This window comes from Ahaetulla prasina, chromosome 1 (genome assembly GCF_028640845.1).
Source record: "Ahaetulla prasina isolate Xishuangbanna chromosome 1, ASM2864084v1, whole genome shotgun sequence".
Lineage (NCBI taxonomy): Eukaryota > Metazoa > Chordata > Lepidosauria > Squamata > Colubridae > Ahaetulla > Ahaetulla prasina.
Window position 1 is genome coordinate 365,286,030 of NC_080539.1, and position 27,964 is coordinate 365,313,993.

The 27,964-nt window shown below is 43.6% G+C and overlaps 2 protein-coding genes across 10 annotated transcripts in view; one reads left to right on the top strand and one right to left on the bottom strand.

Moving 5' to 3' along the window:
- Positions 1 to 404: 404 nt before the first annotated feature.
- Positions 405 to 26,895, bottom strand: ARMC6 (armadillo repeat containing 6). 6 transcript variants are annotated; one of them, XM_058163450.1, is made up of 11 exons: positions 26,760 to 26,895; positions 26,581 to 26,677; positions 25,955 to 25,989; positions 20,408 to 20,518; positions 18,518 to 18,645; positions 17,631 to 17,713; positions 15,692 to 16,262; positions 13,980 to 14,125; positions 10,792 to 10,923; positions 9,225 to 9,362; positions 405 to 4,627 (listed from the first exon to the last, which is right to left on the bottom strand). In XM_058163450.1, exons 2-11 carry the CDS (start codon positions 26,599 to 26,601, stop codon positions 4,415 to 4,417), a joined length of 1,578 nt encoding a protein of 525 aa, XP_058019433.1. In that variant the 5' UTR covers positions 26,602 to 26,677; positions 26,760 to 26,895; the 3' UTR covers positions 405 to 4,414. The 6 variants fall into 6 exon arrangements, with proteins under 6 accessions (XP_058019433.1, XP_058019438.1, XP_058019435.1 ...); XM_058163455.1 differs by lacking the exons at positions 20,408 to 20,518; positions 25,955 to 25,989 and having other exon boundaries at positions 26,760 to 26,800; XM_058163452.1 differs by lacking the exons at positions 20,408 to 20,518; positions 26,760 to 26,895 and having other exon boundaries at positions 26,581 to 26,707.
- The window catches only part of SUGP2 (SURP and G-patch domain containing 2), a 43,709-nt gene continuing 42,584 nt past the window's right edge, over positions 26,840 to 27,964 (top strand). For all 4 annotated transcript variants that reach the window (XM_058163447.1, XM_058163446.1, XM_058163448.1 and 1 more), the window contains exon 1: positions 26,840 to 26,979. The gene's annotated coding sequence lies outside the window, so the exon portion shown is untranslated. The remainder of the gene's footprint in view (positions 26,980 to 27,964) is intronic.

Here is a 27,964-nt window from a genome sequence, read left to right on the forward strand (position 1 = left end):
ATCGAGGGCCCCATCAGGGTTGTGTTTGACCTTGGGGGCCCGAGGTGGGCGTGGCCAGGGTAAGCATGGCCAGCTCAACGTCATTTCTGTTGGGGAGGGGCGTGTATGGTGGCCCAAGTGTTCTGCCAGCGAAAACAGGCTCCCAAACTGTTTTCGGCTGCGACAGCCTCCTTCAACCCTCAACGGAGCTTGGGGTGGCCACACAGTGTCCTCCCGAGCCCCGCTTTCACTGGCGGAGGCACTGTGGGCCGGTTCTTCGCTATTTCCAGGGTGGCCCTGTGGGCCAGATCCGGCCCCCAGGCCTTGAGTTTGACCCCCTGCTATATGCGCAGAGGCTCCGGGAGGGCAAAAAACTGAACGTTCGGGAAGACTGGAAACGGGCCCGTTTTCTGCCTCCAGAGCCTGGGGAGCCTGTTTTCGCCCTCCCGGAGGCTCGAAAAAAGCCTCCGTGGTGCAAGAGGCCAACTAGGCCACACCCACCATGGCCACGCCCACCCAGCAACCAGGCAGAGAACCCCTTGCTAAAATCTTTGAAAACCACCCCTGCTTCCCAGGTAGACAACATCTAGGGTTCTCAATCAGAAGGCAGAGTTACCTGCTGAACCAATTTTTACAGAATGTCCCAGTAATAACATTTAATAAGGCCAAGTATGTATCTTCCCAATGGCGAAAAAGGTTAGTTTTATACCTTTCTAGAAATGACCTGCCCAATCTTTTTATCATCTGACATATGTCTTGCATTCTATACCAAAGCTGGCTGAGGAACTCTGGGAGTTGACGTCCACAAGCCTTAAAGTTGCCAAGGTTGGAGACTTCTGGTCTATACAACTTATGGTTAGACTTTCTCATCAGATGCCCACAAGACGTGATCAAAGAACTTCTTCCTCACTGGGTACCCTTTCTCTCTTTTTCTTAAAATGCTTCAAATCCCGTTTCCACGTTACCTTTATGAACAAGACAGCATCTGGGCCCTACAGGCCTTATCAGACAATTAAAAAAAGATTGGGAGATGCAAATGCAACTCAGCCGTTTGCCCTTGCCAGGAGAAAGCGTGAAGATATGATGGCAGAGACCATGTGCGACTAGAGAAGTGGAATAGATGAAATGCGGGCAAGCAACTTCACAAATTTACCTTCTGGTAAAAGGGCAATTTGGGATTAGCCATGTCCCCCACCCTTTGTGCGGGAGAAATGCCTTTGTAAGTGTCCATAATTAATCCAAAATTTCAGAATTAGACACTCCCCAGAATTAGACGACAAATGCATCCCTTTGGAATCATCAAAATTTGCTAAAGGATCTCCCCCTAGAAGTAGGTTAGCTTATCAGCCACGGGAAAGGAAAAGAACTAGAATCTTGACCCACTCGATTGTTTTGCAATATAGCTCGTCCGCAATTCAGCCCAACATTTCTGTTGCAAAGTGAGACATTAAGTGGATTTTGGCCCGTTTTATGACCTTTTTTTCGCCACTGTTGTTAAGTGAATCACTGCGGTTGTTAAATTAGTAATATGGTTGTTAAAAGTGAATCTGGCTTCCCTGTTGACTTTTGCTAGTCAGAAGGTTGCAAAAGGGGATCAATGACCCTGGGAAATGGCAACCGTCATAAATATGAGTCAGCTGCCAAGCATCTGAATTTTAATCACTTGACCATCAATAAGCTGCAACAATCATAAGGGTGAAAAATGGTCATAAGTCCCTTTTTTTCAATGCTGTTGCAACTTTAAACTGTCACTAAAGGAACTGTTATAAAATGAGAATTATCTGTACCTTCATATGCTCTGGCATATCAAAACTGGAGCCAATTCCTTTACTTTCAAGCATGAAAGGAAGATAAATCACATACTTGAATGAATCTAGCAGACCTTGTGTTATTAACTATAGGCAATCCGCGACATATGACCCTAATGGAGCCTGCCCATTACGGGCATATGTTGTGACACTTTTTTTTATTATCTGCATTTATATCCCGCCCTTCTCCGAAGACTCAGGGCGGCTTACACTATGTTAGCAATAGTCTTCATTCTATTTGTATATTTAGATACAAAGTCAACTTATTGCCCCCAACAATCTGGGTCCTCATTTTACCTACCTTATAAAGGATGGAAGGCTGAGTCAACCTTGGGCCTGGTGGGACTAGAACCTGCAGTAATTGCAGGCAGCTGCTGTTAATAACAGACTGTATTAGCAGTCTGAGCCACAGAGGCCCTTGCATATTGGGTTGGTCAATCAACCTGATTTTATAACCTTTTTTTTGTGGTGGTCATAAAACAGCACACGTGTTTTAAGCAATCGGTCGCTATGGTGTGGTTTTGTTGAAAACCGGAGGTTGCTTCCAGTTTTCAACAAAACTGTTGAAATGTCATGTGACCACAAAACACTGCAAATGGCCATAAATGTTATGTTGTTGAGTGCACAAAGTATGGTCATTTGACCTCAAAAAATCCCCCCCCCCAAACTATTAAAACTTCAGAACCAGGTCATAGCTCCTGTCTTGCAGGTAAGTTGTCATTTGGAACAGTTGCTAAGTGACTCGTTGTAAGACAAGGACCACCTGTGTGCTTATATACCGATTCCTGCAGGCCTCATTTCAGAAAAAAGATTACAGGAAATCTCCAAGCTGAAGCCATGGATCCTCCAGTTAAGGGGAATCAGGCAACAGATATAAAAGAGCCCCTGGAAGAAAATGAACTACCACAATAAACAATATTGACCTAGTTACAGCTGACAAAAGATATTTTCCTGTTTAAATCAGGCCTTTTTTTTATTATTTGCATTTATATCCCGCCCTTCTCCGAAGACTCAGGGCGGCTTACACTATGTTAAGCAATAGTCTTCATCCATTTGTGTATTATATACAAAGTCAACTTATTGCCCCCAACAATCTGGGTCCTCATTTTATGTACCTTATAAAGGATGGAAGGCTGAGTCAACCTTGGGCCTGGTGGGACTTGAACCTGCAGTAATTGAAAGCAGCTGTGTTAATAACAGACTGTCTTAGCAGTCTGAGCCACCAGAGGTCCTTTGATTAGAAGAACTGGGAAGATGATGATCTTTAGGAAAAGGAATATAGTTCGATGTGATAGTCATTCTTTCCTTGCAGAACTGATTGATCCTGAATATCACTAATTCATGAGGATCAGAGAATAGGGAAGATCTTGCTTGAGAACCCAGGAAGTCACTGTTGGGAGTTTGCAACATTGGGCTGTAACAATCATTTCACCTGTCTGTCTGCTTAAATAAAGAATGAAGTAGATGTACAGTATATAATTCTGGTTTATGAGCAAAAGAAAATGAAACAAAAGCTAGGTCACAATAGAAGCAACCTGGCTACAAATAGGTCGTGTATATTTTTATATAACATATCTGGCAATTTTTGCACAGGCAACCCAAACTACATCAAGGAAAGTTAAAACGTTTCCATTTGCATAAATTACACTGGTTTATTTAAACAGTCCCATTCTGGAGAATTAATTCATCCTGGATTTTAATACTCACAGGGAGAGGAAGCCAGAAAAAGGAAAAGAAAATAAATTAAAAAAAGATCATTTTTTTCCCTGAACTTTGGAGGGCACACCAACCACAGCCCTCGTGGGCTAGAAATCTGATTTAAATACATATTCAAAAGGAGTACAGATATTTACGAAGTGCACAATGCTAGGATCCCACACTATTCAACCTCTCTTTTGCCCCTAACCAGGTGACACGTTTACTATTATATACATATATAAAAAAAAATTGAGGGCAGGGAGGGAACAATTAAGAGAAAAATAAAAAGACAGCATGCACTGGTTGAACAGCATGATGACACATGGAAACAACTGGAATAGCTGAGGACAAAAAGTAGATCAAGATTTCAGGCAGCACATTCAAACAAATGGAAGCATTACAGCAGGAAGCCGGTAAGCTTAACGGTTGTCGTAGTAACGAAGGCCTAGTTGAGTAACAGAATCCTGCAGGGCAGGAGAGGGAAGTGTTCAGAGACATTAGCAAAACGTGGGTCTCACCACCTGCTCTTCCACCCTCTCTTTTGTTGCTAAAACCTTTTGGAGACAATTTGTACAGACGTTGAGAGTTTCGTACACGCACCGCAGGCGTCTCCCTTTCTTGAGCGCGGCAGCATTGTTGCATGGCGGCATCGTTGGCACAGCACTGCCACCCTGTTTGTTTTTGAGAGAAGGGCTGCTTCATGGACACTGCCAAGAGAAAACAGCAGAAAGGGAGCCTGGGCCAAGAAGCTGAACACAAGAGAGTATGGAGCACGGGCCTCCTCCTGCAGCAACTAAGTCCTATCCAACTCCAGTAGCATCAATACACTCTTTCCCCTCTCAACTGCTCAGTCTGGATTTTTTCCAATCTTTTGCTTCCCTCTCTTACTCCGCATCCACAGGTGCTGCTCAGTGGTGGGGTTTGAGACTTCAACGCGCCAAGCTTCCTTTCTGGCCGGTCCAGAGTTCCCGCAGCTCAACCTTGCAGCCCAGGTCCCTCAAGGCAGCTTTGGCCACGTCATCGCAGTCCCGGTGAGCTGCCCGGGCTTCGGTGATCAAGTTCTCAGCTCCCATCTCCAGGATGGGCTGGGAGAAGTCCTGAGTATGCGAGACCAAGTTGCGAATCAGCATGCAAGCTTGCTTCTGGAGAGAAAAGGAAGAAGGAAAAAGAGAGATGTGATCATCCAGGACTAATACGAGTCTTATAATAAACTTTATTTTTTTAGAAAGCCAGTTTGGTCTCCAGGCTAGAAACTGGGAGGTCATGCGTTCTAATCCCACCTTAAACATGAAAACCAGCTGAGTGATTTTGGGCTAGCCATGAGGAGGCTGTGTGTTCTAATCCTGCCTTAGGCATGAAAGCTGGCTGGGGTGACTTTGGGCCAATCACTAGGAGACTGTGAGTTCTAGTCTCACTATAGGCATGAAAGCTGGCCAGGTGACTTTGGGCCAATCACCAGAGGTTCGTGAGTTCTAGTTCTACTTTAGGCATGAACGTCGGCTGGGTGACTTGCGCCCAAGTCCCCCTCTCTCTCAGCCCAACCCCATCTCACAGGGATGTTGTGGGGAAAATAGGAGAAGGAAAGAGCGTAAGGTATGATTGCCACCTTGAGTTGTTTGTAAGAAATACCGGTGATAAAGGCGGGATAAAAATAAAATTAATTTTATAATAGGGTAGAGGTTCTCCTCCAAGATTAGCCCTTTTTTTTTTTCCTGCTAGGACCTTTTCAGCTTGGTGTCCTCCAAAATAAGTTCAAGACAGTCAGCCAATTTATTTATTTAATCAAATTTTTATACCGCCCTATCTCCCAAAGGACTCAGGGCGGTTTACAGCCAGATAAAAATACAGAAATCATACACAATAAAAACTAATTAAAAAACTTATTTAAATAGGCCAAAATTTAAAATTACAATTAAAATGATAAAACCCCATTATCTAAAATTAATAATTAACCCCAGTTAAAATTAAATAAAACTTTTAAAACTTTTAATCCAGTCCCGCTTGGATAAATAAATGCGTTTTCAGCTCACGGCGAAATGTCCAAAGATCAGGCGCTTGGCGTAAACCAGGGGGAAGTTCGTTCCAAAGTGTAGGAGCTCCCACAGAGAAGGCCCTACCCCTGGGGGCCGCCAGCCAACATTGTTTGGCGGACGGCACCCTGAGAAGACCCTCTCTGTGTGAGCGTACGGGTCGGTGGGAGGCATGAGGTAACAGCAGGCGGTCCCGTAAGTACCCGGGCCCTAAGCCATGGAGCGCTTTAAAGGTGGTAACCAAAATCTTAAAGCGCACCCTAAAGACCACAGGAAGCCAGTGCAGACTGCGTAGTAGTGGTGTTACATGGGAGCAACGAGTGGCTCCCGTTACTACCCGCGCAGCTGCATTCTGGACTAGCTGCAGCCTCCGGGTGCACTTCAAGGGCAGCCCCATGTAGAGAGCATTGCAATAGTCCAAACGAGATGTAACCAGAGCGTGAGTGACCGTGCATAAGGCATCCCGGTCAAGCCAATGTATATTATTACAGCCAGAAAGCCAAAGGATGTTTCCATGGCAAACTTGTTCTGTATTATTGCCAAGAAAATGGCATGGCTGTGTCCATGTAGTTACAAGATCAAATATGTGCTGTCACTGCTCAGGCCTTGATAAGTCACCTGGGAATCTAGCTGTAGACTCTTGTCTCACCCTGCTTTTTTCTGCACTCCACTTCTTTGATTCTCCAAATCACTTCCCACCATAAGAAAATAAAGTGTAAACCCTCCATATGTCTAATAGCATAATTCTTGCAATGACCCGTTGTATAATTTCTGTTTTGGGCTCCTTTTCTTTTATGCTTCAACGTGAAAGTCTAACCCTCTTAGTCTAGAAATCCACTAAAGCGTGGCAACTTGTGGACTTCAACTCTCAGAATTCTCCAGCCAACAAACATGGCTGGCTGCGGAATTTTGGGAGTTGAAGTTCACAAGCCTTCAAATTGCCAAGTTTGGGAACTCCTGTGTAGAGATTATACGTGCAGGTTGTTTAGATGGCTGACTACTAGATGGCAGACCACTACAGCTGGACCACAAGGTAAGTCTTTAGTCTCTTACCTATGACTCATCCCCAAGGAATCTCTGCCCTTGGGAAGACCCTGGCACATACTGGTACCAGCAGAGGTATAACGGCAGAAATCATTTTCTATCATAGCAGGTATCTATCTCAGCTTAGCACTCACTGAATAGGCAGCACCTCAGCCAATCATATATTGTTTTATTGTACATGCATCTTCGCTGACCTATCATGATGCTACATGTATGTATCCCCTTGCATGAACTATAATAAAAGGGAGCTTTGGATTTGACTCTGGGCTCTCATCCCGAGGAAGAACGCGCGTTCGACTCTTTTTTCAGGAGAGACCACCACACCCCTGCTCTAAAGGATTTATTGGTTTTGTTGCTGCCACAAAACCCTTTCCTGCTATGGATTTTTCTTTTTCCCCATTATTTCTTAATTTATATATGATGTGACATGACTTGGTGGAATTTAGAGAAGATACAGAACAGTACAATCCCTTACTAGAATTCTAGCTTTCATTAAATAACTTTTAAAGAGTTGTATACAAGTTCCTTTACTATTACAGTTCAAGTTAACTTTCTTTAATATATTTATCAATCTATCACCTTCACAGAGGCTACCCTGGGATTAGACTGCCAGCTTCTCTTAGATTTATTCTTTTAACCACAGTGCCCAAATCCATCTCGTCTTGTTTTGTCCATCTCTTAAGTATATACACTGGCAGGAGGGGCCCCATATTACCACAAATTAAGTCAGTGTTTCTCAATCTTGATAACTTTAAGACATATGGATTTCAACTACCAAAATTCTCCAGCCTTCCATGGAATTTTGAGAGTGGGAAATTCTGCTTCAGGAATCCTGGGAGTTGAAAATGCATGTCTTAAAAATTGTCCAGGTTAGGAAACACTTTTTAAATGATATACATATATTTGACCATCACATTGAAATTAATTTCCCTGGCAGATCTTTTGTGATGCTTTTTTGAAGGGTTTCAAGATACACCAATTACCTTTTTAATATATTTTATATTTCCTTAGAGTAGGTACAGTACTGCTTTGGTTATCACAAATAATGCCATCACATCATTAATCAACTAATTCTCACAATACTGTCAAATTATTTACGAAGACTGTATTAGTATTCTTCTTCTCATCCTTCCTAGTACCTATTTCTTCCCACTTATGACTATAACCATGATGCTTGTATCTTTACAATTTATATTGTTTTGTTTCCTAGTATGATTTGATTGCTTATAGTAACCTATGACTATCACTAAGTGTTATATCTTATGATTCTTGATGAATGTATTTAATTTTTCTTTATGTACACTGAGAGCATATGACCAAAAAACAAATTCCTTGTTTGTTCAATCAAGAATTCAATTCAATTCAATTCAATGTACTAGTCACAATCTGAACACTTAATTCATTTATCTATATTTCATATTTATAAGACTGCCCATCTTAAAGTAAACTTACAGTACTCTGAGTTTTTATCGCTCTTCTTTGATATATAATGCAGTCCCTGATGGGTTTTCAAATGTTATTAAACTTGCTTTTTCCCACAAGTTTCAAATGGGTATACTCAGAATTGTTTTCTTGCAGTCCGGGGGTTTATTTAAATAGAGTTCTTATTTTGTTCCCAGGCAACAGTAAGTATTTATATTTTAAATCTTACTGACAGAACAAGGCCTCCAAGACTTCAGAATATAAGCCCAGCAAATAAATTTTTTTTAAAAAAAATTAAAAATAGATTGACACATTGGTCTTGAAGAGAAAAAAATTCCAGTAAAATTGGCAGGGGAAGGACAGAAGTCTTGCAATCATCTAGTGCAGTTCTCAACCTTGGCAACTTTAAGATGAGTGGATTTCAACTCCCAGAATACCCCAGACAGCATTGACTACTGATCTAGTGATCAAGAAGAATTAGCTGGTGTTTTCTGTTTCCTTTTGCAATCTTAAGCTATTTGCAGTCCTACATATCCATTCCCAGGGGACAGTCTTGCCACAAGGCTTTCTCAGGTATGGAAACAGGGTAGTCAGAAAGGCTGCACAGGGATGATGGGAGATCTAACAGAAAGAAGGCCTGGCCTTAACCAAAACCCATAAAAGTTATTTGGCAGCACACTGGAAATGGGAAAGGAAAAGAGGAATTGCCTTACATGAGGAAAACAGAAAGGCAGACATTTCTACGAGGGAAAAATCAGAGACTGTTGCCATAGCTACAGATCAGTTCTATAGCGTGATTTTTCTGTTTTGCCAAAGAACTACTCCCTTTCTGTCTGTCTGTCTGTCTGTCTGTCTGTCTGTCTGTCTGTCTGTCTGTCTGTCTGTCTGTCTATCTATCTATCTATCTATCTATCTATCTATCTATCTATCTATCTATGTAATTAATAATCTGTCTATCACTTTTTTCTGGTCATCCCTGGAAATTAAAAAAGAAAGAATAACTCCTTTGGCCTTATAGTTTTAACAGGGAAATATTTATTTTAAAGGGAGAAAGAAAAGATAAAAAAGAAAAAAAATATGTCTGTCTATATCTATGCATGTGTGCATCTATCTATCTATCTATCTATCTATCTATCTATCTATCTATCTATCTATCTATCTATCTATCTATCTATCTATCTTAATGGACTGGCTGAAAAGCATGAAAGAAGCTGTGATTCCAATAGGAGAATAATGACATCACCTGGACGGCAACTTCCCTGGGGTGCGTCTTCATGGCCTGCAAAGCTGCCAAGGCTCCCCCGCCTTCCATGATGACTCGGCAGTTCTCTGGCTTGCGCAATGCTAGCATACACAATGCTGCACAACTCTGTTCACACACCTAACAGCAAGAACAAATAGAGCCATTAGCAAAATCCTACCCAGCTTCCAAATACTGAAATATTCAATGTCTGTGCTCACACCCATGCTAAGCCAGGATCTTTTAAACCATGGACAGAAACAAGCTGGGTGGGGTATTATGGCCCTTCTATGACTTATGGACTTTTAACTCACAAAACCTCTGAGTTGCTCCTGTTAGTTTTTCAACAGGTGAACTTGATGGCAATAGAATAGAATAGAATAGAATAGAATAGAATAGAATAGAATAGAATAGAATAGAATAGAATAGAATAGAATAGAACGGTTGCAGGAACTGGGTATGTCTAGTTTAATAAAAAGAAGGACTAGGGGAGACATGATAGCAGTGTTCCAATATCTCAGGGGTTGCCACAAAGAAGAGGGAGTCGGGCTGTTCTCCAAAGCACCTGAGGGTAGAACAAGAAGCAATGGGTGGAAACTGAACAAAGAAAGAAGCAACTTAGAACTAAGGAGAAATTTCCTGACAGTTAGAACAATTAATAAGTGGAACGACTTGCCTGCAGAAGTTGTGAATGCTCCAACACTGGAAATTTTTAAGAAAATGTTGGATAACCATCTGACTGAGATGGTGTAGGGTTCCTGCCTAGGCAGGGGGTTGGACTAGAAGGCCTCCAAGGTCCCTTCCAACTCTGTTGTTATGTTATGTTATGTTATGTTATGTTAGGGGGGAAAAAAAGAATAGGAGAATAGAGAATAGAATAGAATAATAACTTTGTCACTTTGAATGTACACTAATTGGCATACATTAAAATGAAATTTCGTTGCATACAGCTTTCAAAGGGTCGCCACCTCCAATATACACTACATAAACATGACAAAATAAATAAATATAAAATTATATATATACGCACATATATTATATGAAACAAGGGGACGCAGTGTCTTAGTGGGTAAGTCGCTGAGCTTATTGATCGAAAGGTTGGCAGTTCAGTGGTTCGAATCCCTAGTGCCGCGTAACAGGGTGAGCTCCTGTTACTTGTCTCAGCTTCTGCCAACCTAGCAGTTCGAAAGCACGTAAAAAATGCAAGTAGAAAAATAGGGACCACCTTTGGTGGGAAGGTAACAGCGTTCCATGCGCCTTTGGTGTTGAGTCGTGCCGGCCACATGATCACGATCTTCAGACAGCACTGGCTCTTGGGCTTTGAAATGGAGATGAGTACCGCCCCCTAGAATCGGGAATGACTAGCACATATGTGCGAGAGGAACCTTTACCTTTTTATTATATGAAACAGAGAAGCAACACAGTCTAGTTCGGATGTATGAAAGCAAAGCCTCCTACCAACACTAGCAGAAATGCCAAGTAAGGGAACAGATCTAGCAGTAGCTAAGTAGACCCACCTGAAACAGAGCTACTTTCTCTGGGTGCAAACACTCCCATGTTCTCCACCTACCTGTGGGTTGCCAAGATGGCGACTCATGGCCAAAATAATGAGATCAGTCCCTCCTGCATTGACAATGGCATCTTTTACATCATCGTTGCCTGCAATGGCCCGGATGGCACTGAGCACCTGTTTCACCAGTTCCTACAATTTGCAACAGAATGAGAAAGAGTCCTTAAGGAACCCAGAACACGTATGGGAGTTTAAAAAAAGATAATAAATCAGGAGCTCCAGATTTGCAACAGATAAAAGCCATAGCAAGATCCCTCTCTCCACCTTCAGTCTCTGATGAAAGTGAAATATTCAATAGAACAATCAAGAATGTGGATAGTCCTTTATTACTACCACTGAAAAAGCTAGCTGTAAATTATTTCTGTTCATGTAAAGTCAGATGCACAGCTTGTGGGACACACGTGAGAACTCCCTGCCCCTAAACAACTTTTATACCAGCGGTAACCTCGGCCAATATTCTTTATTTCCCTTTGGCAAAATTAGGAGTAAAAGCAGTACTATCAAATGCTCCCAAAAAACTATTCCAGACGGGACTGATCAATGCCTGTCCCCCATTCTTGGCTATATTTTATATAGCGATATGGGTGACATCATTCTTCAAGACCTTAAGCCTCCATTTTGTACTTTTAACCCCACCGGTCCCAAATAATTGAGCAGAAAATTTTGTCTCCATCATTCCAGTGACAATGAAAAAAAGGATGGTCCCTCTGTAACAAGGGCTAGATGCTCAACTTATTTTTCATGCGCAGAGAGACCATTTCAAAATCAATACACAGTGGGCCTCTGTGTTCTTAGACACTTGAGACCAGGATTGCTCCTGTGTGATTCAGAGAGTTATAGGAATCCAATCACTTGACTTTGAATGTCAAAAGATATCAATTTCCACTGGGCTCCTTTTATAGGCTTGCAAATTCTCTTGTCACAGACGCTTTCAAATGGGTGACCCTTTCTCGGTACTCTGCGGCGGGAGCAGGGGTGAAATCCAGCGGGTTCTGGAGAATTGGTAGCGGAAATTTTGAGCTGTTCGGAGAACAGGTAGCAGAAATTTGTAATAGTTTGTTCGGAGAATCGACAAATGCCACTTCTGGCTGGCCCCAGAGTGGAGTGGGAATGGAGATTTTGCAATATCCTTCCCCCCAGGAGTGGAGTGGGAATGGAGATTTTGCAGTATCTTTCCCCTGCCCCGCCCACCAAGCCACACCACACCCACCAAGCCACGCCCACAGAACCGGTAGTAAAAAAAAATTGGATTTCACCACTGGGTGGGAGACACACTAAAAGTATAATGTAAGCCTTGAATCAGGTTTTAACTGTTTTAAGATACCTTCTCTCCCACAATCAAAACCTACGCCCTTATTAGCAGCACCCTCACCACTTCCAAAACAGACAGAAAATATGGCAGACCCACAATGACAAGTTAAATCATTTCAAAAATAAAGAGATGGAAACTAGTCAGCTAGTCAAGTTGTCCTTTAGGTAGGGCACAATGAAAAGATAAATGCAGCAAAGCTTGAACTTATTCTCTTTAAAATGAATCTTGTTCTGGATTTGACTACAGTTGTCTATGGAGATTCTTAATCATCCAGATCATGGTTGCTCCCAAAGGTGCTTTTTCAGAAGCCAACTGGACTTTCTTGTTTTTCACTGAAGACGTTTCGCTTCTCACCCAAGAGGCTTCTTTAGTTCAGTGCTTCAGAAGTGAAGAAACTTCTTGAATGAGAAGCGGAACATCTTCAATGAAAAACAAGGAAGTCCAGTTGCCTTTTAAAAAAAGCACCTTTGGGATTAACTCAGTGCTTCTCAAATAGTGGGGCGGGCCCCCCAGGGGGGGCGCGAGTCTCCGTAAAGGGGGGCGCGTTTGACCTCGGCAAACACTGTCATAACAAGCTAATGATACTATTTACAGTTGCGCGGGGGGCGCGAAAAATGTTTTCTTCTTCCTAGGGGGGCATGACAGAAAATAATTGAGAAGCACTGGATTAACTACTAAGTTGCTAAGATTCTTTTGGTTAGGGCAAATTTTGTTTAGTATCCATTATTCATTCTTGATTCATGGCTTTTCTTGTGAACTTATCTAAGTGGTTTCAGCCTTCCTGACGGGGGGTGATAGCCAACAGTTAGGAGCTCTGAAAACGATGACATTGCTTGTTCCCGAGCCATAAGCATAGTTTATTAAGCAGCATGAGATATGAAGGATCTTCCTCTGAAGACATGGATAACTACTGTATTGACCATTAGTGTTCACTATACTGGGCTAAAGAAGGGACGCGGTGGCTCAGGGGCTACAATGCTGAGCTTGTTGATCGAAAGGTCGGCAGTTCAGCAGCTTGAATCCCTAGTGTTGCCGTGTAATGGGGTGAGCTCCCGTTACTTGTCCCAGCTTCTGCCAACCTAACAGTTTGAAAGCAGGTAAAAAATGCAAGTAGAAAAATAGGGACCCCCTTTGGTGGGAAGATAACAGCGTTCCGTGCGCCTTTGGTGTTTAGTCATGCTGGCCACATGACCACGGAGACGTCTTCGGACAGCGCTGGCTCTTCGGCTTTGAAACGGAGATGAGCACTGCCCCCTAGAGTCGGGAACGACTAACATGTATGTAGTTACCTACACTGGGCTAAAGAAACGAAATAATCTGTTGCAGTCATGGTGTTTATTGTTAGTGTTGTGTCTTGCCCGCCCTCAGAGCAGCCGGGGCCTTCTTATCTGCTCCCGAACACGGAGGAATGTATGCCTCCCGGCCCCAGTCCTGGCTCCATGCCCAGACAAAGTGCAGAAGAAGGAGCACCTCCCTGCCCCAGCCCTGACTCCATGCCCAGGCAAACGGAGCAGCTAGACCCCTCCCCCTCCTCCACAGCATGTGAGCCTGAGGAGGGTTTATTACCAACAGCTGATTGGAGTAATCCTCGCATCAGAAGATTGGATAGGCGGAGGCAACAGAAGGAAGGGAGGGGCAGGCCTTAATGAGTACTGAGTCATGGAGCCACACCCCATGGCCTATATAAAGGATCTACTTTCTGGCAGTCTCTGAGTCAGGCAAAGTCGAACTTATCTTGCTGAAGTCACTTACTGGTCTCCTGCCTGCTCTGAGGACTTTGCTAGGACTTTGGGCAGAGCTGCAGAGGCAAGCCTGATTCGGATTTCCCTGACCCGGCCGTCAGCGGAGGAGTGGGACACGACAGTTATCTTAGTACCTGGTGGTCAATGCAGTCTGCCAACAGTGCCACTATGAAGTTTAAGCCTCCAAGGTCCATGATCTCCTGGCAAAATTCATTCCGAACAGACAAGCGTGCCAGAGTGGCACAGATTTCACTCAAAACACTAGAGTCATCAGTGAAGGCTGAGGAGGAGAGAAAAAAAAGACAAAGCATCCATATGGTTGCCTGGGCGGTTACAAGTAGTCCTCAACTTAAGATAATAACGGAGCATGTCCGTCATGGTTTAAGTTGTGACTGTTTTATAAAAAGAGTTGGACAAGTGGCCACCATGATTCAATAGAATAGAATAGAATAGAATAGAATAGAATAGAATAGAATAGAATAGAATAGAATAGAATTTTCTATTCTATTATTCTATTCTATTCAGAACCTTTTTTGCAGTTGCTGTTAAGCACTTGCGATGGTTGTAAAGTGGCAGTCCTTAAGCAAATCTCGCAGTTGTTAAGCAAACCAATAGTTTTCACTATGGGGGTGAGGTTTTGCCCCAAACCAGAAGTAAATGCTAGTTATTGGCAAAACTGTTGTAACACATATGGTCACATGATTGCAGGTGCCCAATGTTCAGTCACGGACTGCAAGGGTCGTGACCATCAGAACTTCAAATCCATGTCGTTACGTAGCCCCATCAGAACTCTGCACAGTCACTGAGTGAGCAGTCATACATTGAGGACTATCTGTACAACTCCACAGGAGTGACAATAAAGCATGGTGCATGAGGAGGGCTTCAGAAAAGTCATGCTTTTTAGCACCCGTGGCTTTAGCTATGTGAAACCAAGTGGTATCATTTTAAAAAAAGCTGATATGCATAAATGGTGGTGTAGATCTGTCAAACAATATGGAGACAGAAGCTAAACATGCCCAACTACCGTATTTTTCGGAGTATAAGACACACCTTTTTCCCCCAAAAAAGAGGGTGAAAATCTGGGTGCGTTTTATACTCCGAATGTAGCCCCGCCCAGCTTCTGAAACAGAAGTTTCAGATACTGAAAAAAGCTTCAGAAACGAAGCTCCCAATCAGAGGCTTTTTTTCTGAAGTTCTGTTTTGCAGGCTTTCAGAGGCAGCCAAAAAAAAAAAAAAAAAAAGCAAGGCACAGAGCTCACAACCAAGGAAACTGTTGCTAAAATTCACCTCTGGGAACAGCTGATTGGGGGTATTCCAGGAGGCCAATCCACCTGCCAATCAGCTTTTTTCTTATTTTCCTCCCCAAAAACTAAGGGGCATGTTATACTCCGAAAAATACGGTAATAAGATTTATCATGGCTGGGGGGCGGGGGAAGAAGGTGAGGGGTCTTTGTCCCCTCAGCAACTTGCAAAAAGCAGTTTAACGTCAGCTGCAAGGAACCAGAATGACACCGTGAGATGATCAGAGTTACTCCTTTTTTGGCTGCTGACCTATTTAACAAGAATCTCACCGGATTGCTGCCTTCTCTTGGGGGCAGCCGGATAAAGGCTTCAGGAATTGTGGAGGGGTGTCAGGTCTGCATCTCTGCAAGGGCTCTTCGCTTGCAAGCCTCCTTCTCCCACCACAGCTGGAGATTACAGCACATTTGGGGGGCAGGGGGGGGGAAGTCATACAGAAAGAGAAATAGTGGGGTTGTATTATGCAATTGACATCTCTGTCCTGGAGCATAAACAGAGAGAGAGAGAGAGAGAGGGAACGAGCGCGTGAGCAGGGATATGTTTTTACCTTTGGCTGCCTCTATCAGGATTCCCAAGCCATTATGCTCAGCCACAATCATCCTGGCATGGTCATGGGCATGGCCAAAGGGCACCCGGATGTCATCATCAAAGGTCATGATGCGGAGGCCTGAACAGGCTTCCCGGACCACGTCTGCCCGGTCCCCGTGCCGGACGATAGCCTCAGACAGTAAGGCAAGGATGCCTCCTTTCACAAGATCCTGACGATTCTGCTCATGTTTCAGGCAAGCATATCGGATGCAACGGACTCCAGCTAAAGTGAGGTCGGCGTCATCTCGGCTCTCCTGCAGCACTCGCAGCAACAGCTCCTGCCCGGGCACATCGAGGAGGTCAGGCTGGCCATCCAGGAGGGCAGAGAGGGCTTGGAGGGCTTTTAAAAGGGAGCATCGTTCTTCCGATGCCAGCCGGCAAGCAGCCAGGACCGCAGGGTAGGCACCTTTCTGGGCAGCCAGGTAACGGACCGACAGCTCCTGCCTGCAGTGCCTGGCAAAGTTCACCAAAGATTCGTCCACCTTGCTCGAATCCGCATCGATGACGGCTTTCTGGAGACAGTCCAGTATCTATAGAAGACAAAGGGGAGGGGGGGGAAGAGAGAGTGGAATCTTGTCTTATTCGCTGCACTGCATCTTCCTCCTCTTCGATTCTGCAGTCGTCCGGAAAAACATCTAAAATCCTTTCCAGAATTGGAGGATGCACAGATGGCAGCGGCTTCAGTCCCTTCGGTTCATTTGCATCTTTTCTCTCCATGTTTTGCACGCTTTCTCACCATCGCGCTCCTCTGTTTTCCTTTAAACCAGGGGTCTCCAACCTTGGCAACTTTAAGCCTGGAGGACTTCAACTCCCAGAATGCCCCAGCCAGCTTTGCTGGCTGGGGAATTCTGGGAGTTGAAGTCCTCCAGGCTTAAAGTTGCCAAGGTTGGAGACTCCTGCTTTAAACCCTAGGATTTCTAAAGCAGCTTTTAAAATATTCCATTATATGCCATTTAAAAAAAAAAAAAAACTCTAGATACTATTGCTTATTATTTTACTGATCTTACGCCAACAGCTTTATGAGGTCTGTCTGAAAAAAGGTACTTGCGAATACTTTTAGTAAACAGATAAGCAACGTACAATATCTGGTTAAAGGCGGCTAGCTGACGAAGCTTCTACATTTCAAGGCAATTTATACCAAGATCTAGCTTCCAGTGAGTCCCAAAGGTGCTTTTTTTGCAAGAGGCAACTGGACTTTCTGGTTTCATCCTCAGAAAGTCCAGTTGCCTCTTGGGAAAAAAAAGCACCTTTGGGGCAACCATGACCTGGATAACTGAGAATCTCCACAGACATTTAGCTTCCAATGAGCAAGCAATAAATGAAGGAAAAACTGCTTCCACAGTGCTATGTTTAGGAGTCCCTAGAGCAGTGATGGCTAACCTTTTTGCCATCACGTGTCAAAAGTGGGGGAGTCACACACGCGCATGCCCACACCCATAATTCAATGCCCCCCGTGCATGTGTACACACACACACCCGTGCTCCCCCCGCATTTGGCACGAAATGGCAAAAAGGTTATCGGTGGACCTGGTAGGTCCATTTTTTCGCCCTTCCCAGGCACTAGAGGCTTTCTTGGAGCCTGGGGAGGGCGAAAACGGCCTTCTCCACGTCTCCAGAAGCCGGAAACGGCTCGTTCCCCAACTTTCGGTTGGCCCAGAAGGCCTGAAAACCAGCTGGCCAGCACACACATGCGCCCTGGAGCTGAGCTAGGGCAACGCTTGTGTGCCCACAGATATGGCTCTGCGTGCCACCTGTGGCACACATGCCATAGGTTCGCCATCACGGCCCTAGAACTACCTGCTACCTGGAAATAGGAAGATGAGCTAATTACATCGATGTATTGGATCTGATGGACAATCCCTGGCCTAGCCTTTCCCTGAATAGCATCATCTCACTCACCTGTAAAACCATATGCTTCTGTTCTTGACCATTCTCTGAAGCTGGATTGGGTACCATCTTTACTATATTACTTAAATCTACGCCTAAAGGAGAGATAAAAATGATGTATCAGCTTGAGTATTTCCAGAGCAATTCTCCTATTGTGCCCTTCTAAATGCATTGGATTTTAGGTCCCATAAGGCTAGCCAAGATCCCAATCTGATAAAAGCTGTACTGAAGACTGATCGTGATGGGCAAAAGCTTTTTTTTTAATTAGGAAAACTTGTCCACCACCTAAAAAAAGTTCACTGAGGAACTTCTTGACAATTAAGATATTTGGTATTATCAATTACCGTACTACCTTATTTTCTCTTTGGGGTGACTATACGGGCAAGGCAAATTACTTTTATAAGATGGTGCTCAACTTATTTCCAGCCTTTTGGGGAATGGCTATACTGTATCCACACAATAACATTTTGATATACTGAGCCCAGAGGTGGATTTCAGCAGGTTCTGACCAGTTCTGGAGAACCTGTAGCAGAAATTTTGAGTAGTTTGGAGAATCGGTAGTGAAAATTCTGACTGGCCCCGCCCCCATCTATTCTCTGCCTCCCAAGTCCCAGCTGATGGGAAGGAAATGGGGATTTTGCAGTAACCTTCCCCTGCCACACCCACAGAACCGGTAGTAACATTTTTTGAAACCCACCACTGACCGAGACTTTTTTAACAATACTTATTTTAAGAATAAAAATTCAGATCATTTTCATATTGGGGATTTATTTTCCTGATTGCCATAAGCCACATCAATTTTCTTGGGAAGCCAAGTGACTGCTGGAACGGGTCGGGTGTCTATGTCTAAAAAGATGACATTTCATGTAGATCAATATGCCCATCCCTTCATACCATACCTTGAGATTCAAACTGCTGGATGGCTTCATTCAATGCCTCTTCCGGATCCATTCCAAACTCGATGATATTTTCCTGTATCACATCATCAAATGTCTCTTGGGAAATCCACTTAGCTGCCATTGTTGACCTGCAGACAAGAAAGTTAGCTAGATATTTTATATAGAGGTATAGTTTTTTATATTTTATATAGAGATATAATTTAAATTGTTTAATTTTGCCATAGGGAGGAAAGCCATGGCAATGTTTGACAGCATACTAAAAAGCAGAGACATCACCCTCCCAACAAAAGTGCGTATAGTCAAGACTAGGTCTTCCTAGTTGCAATGTACAGCTGTGAAAGTTGGACCATAAGGAAGGCTGAGCGCCAAAGATTTGAGACCTTGAACTCTGGTGCTGGAGTCCCTTGGACTGCAAGGAGAACAAACCGGTCAGTCCTAGAGGAGATCAATCCTGACTGCTCTTTAGAAGGCCAGATCCTGAAGAGGAAACTCAAATACTTTGGCCACTTAATGAGAAGGAAGGACTCACTGGAGAAGAGCCTAATCCTGGGAACAATTGAGGGCAAAAGAAGAAGGGGATGGCAGAGAATGAGGTGGCTGGATGGAGTCACTGAAGCAGTCGGTGTGATCTTAAATGGACTCCAGAGGATGGTAGAGGACAAGAAGGCCTGAGGAAGGTTGTCCATGGGGTTGCGATGGGTTGGACACGACTTCGCAACTAACAACAACAATAATTTTTTAAAAAGTAAAAGGAAACCTGGCATAATAAAGTAAATTAAGCCAGGAAAGTAGGAGCACAGAAGTATGGATAGTTACTCCCCTCTCTCCCAAAAGCCAAAATTCAAGGCCATGCAATGCTGCAAGAAGAAAACAAACCTTATTTTTATACAAATCATAATGAATAAGTGGAATTCCTTACCACAAGGTAAGGCAACAGCCCTATTTTGTAGATCTTTCAGAAGTCAGAACGTATTTATTGCAGGTATTAGCAACCCTAGAATAATAGAAATTCCAGATCCAGGGTCATAGCTCAGCTGTTGGGAGCAACAGAAGGGAACAGGCAGAATCCAAACCCAGGGTCCTTGGTACTCTCTAAGCTTGCTTGTTTTCTTCCAGACATCTCATTAGCCAAACTAGGTAACGTCCTCAGTGCTAGTCCATAATCCATATTTTAGCTACTGGGAACTATGATGGGTGGGAAGATACTGGACTGGATGGCCTATAGGCAACCTTACAATTACTGTGAATTACCGGCTATTTACATTTTCCTAATAAATAAAAATAGTTTTCATTTTTTTCAAGTATGGAAACTGAACATCTTCCCCAGCCATACCATTTCCACAGTGTTCCTGCTTTGTTGGTGTTTCATTGTCTTCAAAACTGTGCCTACCTACCTAATCTGACAACACATAAATTCATACAACATACTGGTTACTGAATTAACCCTTTTTCTGGATACACACGATAGACAAAGCCATAGACAAAAAACAAACCAAAAAAAGGTTAATACTAGCCTAGATTACCACGCTAGGAATGTAGGTCTTTATCTAGCCTGGAATGTTTATATTTGGAGAAGAACTAGACTTAGTAGACTACTACATATATCTTAGCCAACAGATCTCAATAGAAGGTGACACAAAAACGAAAACTGAACAGCGTATTAAATGTGGTTTATAGGCATTGGCAAGTTAAGTGTAATTTTCAAGAACCTTCCCCCTATGCCTGAAAAGTTTTCGATCAGTGTATGTTACCTGCTCTAACGTAGGCCACGCAACATGGACACTAACCACTAAGCTACAAGTGGTGCAAGGAGCCATGGAAAGATACATGCTCGCCAACACAAGACAAGATAGAAAGACCTGCACATGGATTAGAGAAAGGGTTTCCAACCTTGTCAACTTTGGAAATTGGCTGGTCACATAGCAAGAAGGACTGATGGCAGGTGGACCAAGGCAGTCGTAGAATGGATCCCACTTGATAAAAAGCGTCCATGAAAGAGACCTAAAACAAGATGGATCGATGACATCAGCAAATATTGAAGGCCCCATCGGCAAAAGAAAGCTCAGGACCGTATCGGTTGGAAACCTACGGAAGAGGACTTCATCTTGCAGTGAATAGACAATGGCTAAAATGATGACAAATGACGACCTAGCCTGGTAAAGCATCCTATATGAGCACCAATATGTATGTCCAGATGTAAGAGGAATTTATATATTACTCTCTGTCGCACCATCTGTTTTCACCTGGTGGATTTTAAAGCCACAATCTCCGCGGCCTTCAGTTGAAAGCCACAAGAGAAGGAGAAAAGGTTACACAACACCCAGGAATCAGCCACCAGATTCTTCTTCAAAGTATCCCCCAGGCTGCTCTTCCGCTGTTAAGAACAATGATTTTCTATTCGTTTTTTTGTATTTGTACTGTTTCATCAGAGATTCTACCCCAGTGGTAGTCAACCTGGTCCCTATCACCCACTAGTGGGTGTTCCAGCTTTCATGGTGGGCGGTAGGGGTTTTGTCCGATACTGAAGCACTTTCCTTTTTTAAAATTTAATTGACTTTTGAAAAAAAATTCATAGCATTATTTAAAAACATTTTCATTAGGTTCTCATAAAATTCCCCGTGACAATTTAAATTTCTGAAAATATACTATTTGTATCGCCCGCGCATAAGTTTAGTTCACGTTACATAAGTGAAACTAAATGGCGCTATAGTGCGACCGCAAACAAAAGAGCCTCGTCCCAGAATAGCTTGTGCATCTCCCCCCACACCACCCAGCTGTAACAGACAAGCAGAACTGGTATTATTTTATTTATTTATTTATTTTATTTAATCATATTTATATACCGCCCTATCTCCCGAAGGACTCAGGGCAGTTCACTCAGCCGGTGCCCCCCTCCCAAACCCAATCCACGATGCGCGAGAGGCATGCGCAGACGACGATACACGGCCCATTACTGTGGAACTGGTGGGTGGTTAGAAAATTTTACTACTAACAGAGATACAAAAGAGGGCGGTAGGTATAAAAAGGTTGACTACCCCTGTTCTACCCTAACCAACCAATGCATCCGATGGAAGTGAGATGCCGCTCACAAAAGCATATGACTTTTCGTAAAATGTGTTGGTCAGAAAAGGTGGTACCAGGCTCCAGATTTTTTGCCATCATAGACTAACCTGGCTCACCTTCTATAAAGACTCTAAGGTGATTTTCATAAAAGAGGGAGGGGGGAGAAGAGAGGGCGGGGAGAAGAAAGAGAACGAACACACATTTATTTATTTATTTATTTATTTATTTAATCATATTTATATACCGCCCTATCTCCCGAAGGACTCAGGGCTGTTCACATGACATCATCCTCAACCCTATCTAGTCATCCTTGCTCATGGGGCACTTTGTTCCAAAAGCTCTACAGAAAAAGAATATGTTGACATTCTTCTTAAATATTAGGGCAGGGAACCCTCTAATTTAGGGTGGAGGGAACTGTTGCGGAATGTGGGGCTGCAACTGAGCTCTGCCTCCTGGCCCACAATTCTTAAACCTCTGGGCAGGGGATCAAAATATGCCTTTCCAGCCTGTGTATATGGGATAGGCAGATTCTACTTGAAGAAGATCAAGGGGACTAGAGGCTAAAACATATGAAGAATGGTTGCAGAAACTGGGTATGTCTAGTTTAATGAAAAGAAGGACTAGGGGAGACATGATAGCAGTGTTCCAATATCTCAGGGGCTGCCACAAAGAAGAGGGAGTCAAACTATTCTCCAAAGCACCTGAGGGTAGAACAAGAAGCAATGGGTGGAAACTAATCAAGGAGAGAAGCAACTTAGAACTAAGAAGAAATTTCCTGACATTTAGAACAATTAATCAGTGGGATGACTTGCCTCCAGAAGTTGTGAATGCTCCCACACTGGAAAGTTTTAAGAAGATGTTGGATAACCATTTGTCTGAAGTGGTGTAGGGTTTCCTGCCTGGGCAGGGGGTTGGACTAGAAGACCTCCAAGGTCACTTCCAACTCTGTTATTATGAAACTATTATGAAAGATAGTTCCAGAAGCAGCGAAGGCCCAGAGTACGATCAATAAAAAAAATAAGGCTCTATTCACTGGTTTTCAATCTGGAAAAACAGAAGAAGTTACGAGTGCAGTAAAAAGGGGCCGGGGGGGTGAGGAGACAAAGAAATATAAAGTTAAACACTTCTGAAAGTTAAATAATAGAACGAAGAGCTGGAAAGAAAACGGTTTGGGAACAGACAGTCCCAGTTCCTCACCTTATATCTTTTTGCTGCAGTTGGATTTAATGGCTGCTAGCTGGGAAAAAGGCCGAGAAGGAGAAAGCTCAGAGCAGCTGATCTTTCATTTGAACAGATAAGAGACAAGTTCATGCTTGAGAGAGCACTGATCTCAGCTGATGCAAGGAAGCAAAGCACCTCTGTATTTTAACGCTGACCTCTGGCAACAGGGAATGGATTTTCTTTTGTGGAAACACAAAGACGCTTTTCTCCAGAAGGTGCAAGAGAAACAGGCTAAGCCAGGGGTCTGCAAACTTGGCTCTTTTAAGACTTGTGGACTTCAACTCCCAGAGTTCCTCAGACAGCTCTGCTGGCTGAGGAACTCTGGGAGTTGAAATCCACAAGTCTTAAAAGAGCCAAGTTTGCAGACCCCTGGGCTAACCTATGCCAAAAGTGGTTTGGCAGAATGCCCAAGGAGGTTATCCCTGTGAGAAGAACCATCTTGGAAATTTCCTCCCCAACTATGGCTTAACATCGACCACGCTACTAGCATCGCTAAATGATCTGCATTTCAGTACAACCATGATTTAACACCGTCAAGGAAAGACATCCGTTTATACTACGGATTACGATCAACAATTGTAATCCATCCATAGGCTGCTGTTCAAATGTATACTGCTTGCTGTAATGCTGAAGAAATACCGAACAAGGCCTTTATGGTTTGCAGAAATAGCTTCCAATTTTGCTGCCCCCACGCATTTTCTGCATTTCAGTTCTGCACTGCATTTATGAATACTGTGAATTAAGTACTTCTGTCCTGATCTTGTTGCATATGCATGCTTTAAGGAAAAGTAGCCACATACCACAGAAACCAATATTACTTATTTTATTCTTTACAAGCATTCTTGCTATAAACTACGGGAATTACTGTAGTCAACAGTCTACTCACACAAGGACATAAGCATTGCCACCATCCCCTGCCTTTGCAAATAGCAAAATAGTAATAATGCAGCTATTATCATTTGCCTTACTGCATTTCATTTCTCTGGCCTCATTTATGATTCTCCTTTCCATTCACACACACACACTTATAGCAAGACATTTCATGCGTCTGATAAGCTAGACTGCAATCCTCACAAGGCATCTGCCCCAAAGATATACGCTGATATATATTTTTTTACAGATCACAGCAATCCACATTTAACTATTTGCAAAGATGACCCAGGTAAATTAGGCTGCTTATAAATATTTGGAATCATCAACCTTCATGAATGGAATTAAATGCTTCTGAAAGTCACTCTGAGCAACTGACATGCTCAGAAAGACAAGGTCATCCATCAGAATATAGTAGCTAAATGACAAGCTATCAATATACCACCCTGACAGTATTTTTTTGAACTGCTCTTGTTGTGTTCACACTCGGTTCTCCTCTCTATGTATTGGATATTTATTTTATGCAGTTCATAAGAAGAGATTAGATAACCATTTGTCTGATGGAATAGGGTTTCCTACTTGAACAGGAAGTTAGACTAGAATACCTCCAAGATCCCTTCCAACTCTGTTAGTCTGATATTAAGTAAATGTAACGTGAAAAACAGATATTCTAAAAAGTAAGTATTGTGTTTGATCGTGGCTTTGCAAATCGGCCCAGGTTCATCTTACTTCTCACTACTCACTGCAGCTCCAGAAAAGACTGTTGCAGAGTGTTGGGGAAAAGGAGCCTCTAGAACTGGAGATATGCTATGGAATGTCATAATGTCATAAAAAATACATACTTTGCAATAATGAGGGCACATATTTGAAATATTAGCCTCTGCTTATTAAATGAAACCACTGTGGTTCCTTGCAATATTTAAAATACAACAAAATGCAGGAATGACTGGGAAGCTGCAAAAATATACATCCCAGCTATTAATTTCCTGAACATTTAGGCAAATGTTCTTCTGTAATACATTGCTAGAGGAAAGCAAGCATCACATCTTCTAATATTGCTATTGAGACTCTCCCTAAGTCTTATCTGAGTGAAGATTCGATTCCAAAGATAATTACTAAGCAATAAAAGTTTGTGGTCTCCCATTTGTTAGAATTTAGATTTGTATCGCCTCCAAAGGACCGTTTAATCTAAACTGATCTATGTGCCATCAAGTCGGTATCGACTTTTAGCAACCAACACAGGTTCTCTCCATGATTTGCCTAAATAGCTGTGTTTTTTTTTTCTAATCTAACTTTCTATTGGTAAACGAACCATACTTTATTTTCATCCTACCGCTAGCTATGTCAGAAATCTCACACAAAAGGCTGATTAATCTTGACCACACAGGCTTACAAAAATCAAATTATGGCGTCTACATACACTACAAATCACTCTGTGGCCTAGGAAGCCATCACCTCCCCAGGATCTTTTAAGATTCAGCGGAGGGTTCAAAACAGAGGCGACTCTGAAGTTGTTAAGGAGGCTAAGGAGGGATGGGAAAGAGCAGAATCAGATTTTCAAAAATAAAACAGGGGATGGACAGGTAGCCCTCGACTTACAGCAGTTCATTTAGTGACCGTTCAAAGTTACGACGGCATTGAAAACAAGTGACTCCCAACCATTTCCCAGACTTACAACCATTGCAGCATCTCTTTCGGTGACGTGATTTTACATTTGGATGCTTGACAACAACCAGTTTGTATTTATGCCGGCTGCAGTTTTCCCGGAGGTCACATGATCCCCTTTTGTGACCTAGTCAATGGGGGGAAAGCCAGATCCACTTAACAACCTGCGTTACTAACAACCGCGAACTTAACCACCGCAGTGATCCACTTAACAAACAGGACCAGAAAGGTTGCAAAGTGAGGCAAAACTCACTTAACCCATTTTTCCCTTAGCAACATCAATTGGGGGTGGGGAGGGAGAGAGGAAGGCTCCTTTGGGGTCGTAAGTCGAGGACTACCTGTACTGGATATACGGGATACGGTACCTCAACGTCAACCCCCTCGAGGCTGGTAGGGAAAAAGAAGAATAAATGAAAATAATACAGAGAATGAAAAATCGCCTCCCAGGAGGGCATGCAAACAGCACCCACTCTTTTGACGTTAAGCCTGTGGCTTTTAACCATTCCGACTGGAATAAAGAACCCTGCCCAAGCACGCCTTGCAACGGGCGGTATTCCTTCCCGTTAGGGTCCTCGCGGAGGAATAGCAAAGGAGAGACCCCCCCTCACCCTCCCTTACCTGCTCTGACCCTCGTCCTCGCTCTCCACAAACTGCTGCTGCCAGGAAACCAAAAGCCGGAGGTGCGCAAAAAAAAGGAAAGGAAAAAAAAAGACGCGTTAAGTGCAGCAACTGCGGCGACGCGTTCTTTTTTGGCCGCAGCTCGCCACCGTACAATTTAAGCCACGTGGTACAAAGGGGGAAAAAAGCGATTTCGCCAACGGCAGCGCAGGGAACGGAGGTTTGAACTACGCATGCGTACGCCGGCACGTGTCTTCCCCACCCCCCTTTAGGGAACGTCGGACGGACGTTAATGGAAGCCTCAGAGCTGAGCTGCAAAAAAATAAAATAAAATAAAATCGGTGGACCTTTAGGAGGCAGCGAGCATCTCTATCTCTTTGCTGCCACCTAGTGGTTCTCCGAATTTTTGCAAGCCAGATATGATAGGCTAAAGTTGTTAAATTGACGAAATAACTGTTTGCACGTTGGAAAGCATCGGCTCCAATTTCTTTTTTAAAACGGCTTAAGATGACTTGATGTTATATTTTTTTTTTGAAGATTACCTTATTTCTCCCGCCCACAATTTCTCGGAGCAAAATTTTTCCTGCGGTCAGTGCTTGGCGCATGCGCAGAGAGCGGTACCTTACCTCGAGACGCCTTTTGCGCATGCGTTGATCGGATAGCGTCACTTCACAGCCCTTGTAACGAGATCCTCTGGTCTCGCGCGTGCGCGCGAAGTCGAGTCTGAATTGAAGAAGGGGGTTCTTTTTTAAAATAATAATAATAATAAAATAAAATAAAAAGAGCCGGGCGAGTTAGAGCAAACCTTGATCGATGCTTTCTCCGAGTGCAAAAGACAAATTGCAAAGCCGACGCCGCAGCAGAGAAGCAGCAGCAGCAGCAGCTCCGGCGCGCGCTGCCAGGCCGGCGCGAGGATAGAGGCGCTCGGCGCGTGCGCAGAAGGAACCGGTGGCTGGTTAATGGAGGTTGTTTTATGCTAGACGGAGGTTGACGAGGCTGTTTTCTCCCCCCCCTCCCGTCACTTGGTAAGCTCTGTGTGTGTGTGTGGAGTGGGGGGGGGGCGGGTAAAGCAGCAGCCGAAATCGTAGCATTGTGGAGGAAATGGCAGAAAAAGCCGCCTTATTTTTCTCCCCCTCCCTTTCCAAGAACCCCAGGCGTCGGTATTGGAGCTACAGGGAGGGCGTTGTTGTTGTTGTTAGTTGTTAGTTGCGAAGTCGTGTCCGACCCATCGCGACCCCATGGACGACATGCCTCCAGGCCTTCCCGTCCTCTACCATCCTCTGGAGTCCTTTTAAACTCACGCCGACTGCTTCAGTGACTCCATCCAGCCACCTCGTTCTCTGCCGTCCCCTTCTTCCTTTGCCCTCCGTCTTTCGCAGCTTTAGGCTCTTCTCCAGTGAGTCCTTCTTTCTCATTAGGTGACCTCGCATCCTGGACATGAACTGTTTCAACTCCTACCCTCAAAATGAGGCTATAGAGCACTGCACATCAGAACCAACTAGACAGAAGTACAGTCCCCCCCCCCAATGCTGTCATTCTGCTAAACAAATAATTCCCTCAACACTGTCAAACTATTCACTAAGTCTGCACTACTGTTAATCTTCTCATCGTTCCCATCACCAATCTCTTCCCACTTATGACTGTATGACTGTGACCTTGTTGCTGGTATCCTTACGATTTATATTAATATTGCTTCCTGATTGCTTATTTGCACCCTATGGCTATCATTAAGTGTTGTACCTTGTGATTCTTGATGAAGGTATCTTTTCTTTTATGTACGCTGAGAGCATATGCACCAAGACAAATTCTTTGTGTGTCCAATCACACTTGGCCAACAAAAAATTCTATTCTAAGTATTTGGGTTTCCTCTTCAGGATCTGGCCTTCCAAAGAGCAGTCAGGGTTGATCTCCTCTGGGACTGGATCGCCTTGCAGTCCAAGGGACTCGCAGGAGTCTTCTCCAGCACCAGAGTTCAAAGGCCTCATTTCTTTGGCGCTCAGTCTTTCTTAT

What these genes read in the sequence shown, in the direction of transcription:
- ARMC6 (XM_058163450.1), bottom strand. Translation starts at nt 26,601, where the DNA reads ATGCGCAAAAGGCGTCTCGAG. An exon ending in CCAGCAGTTTGAATCTCAAG is followed by an intron (nt 17,714 to 18,517) that starts GTATGGTATGAA and finishes TCTCTCCTTTAG; the next exon opens with GCGTAGATTTAAGTAATATA. An exon ending in CAGACTGCATTGACCACCAG is followed by an intron (nt 10,924 to 13,979) that starts GTACTAAGATAA and finishes TGCAAATTGTAG; the next exon opens with GAACTGGTGAAACAGGTGCT.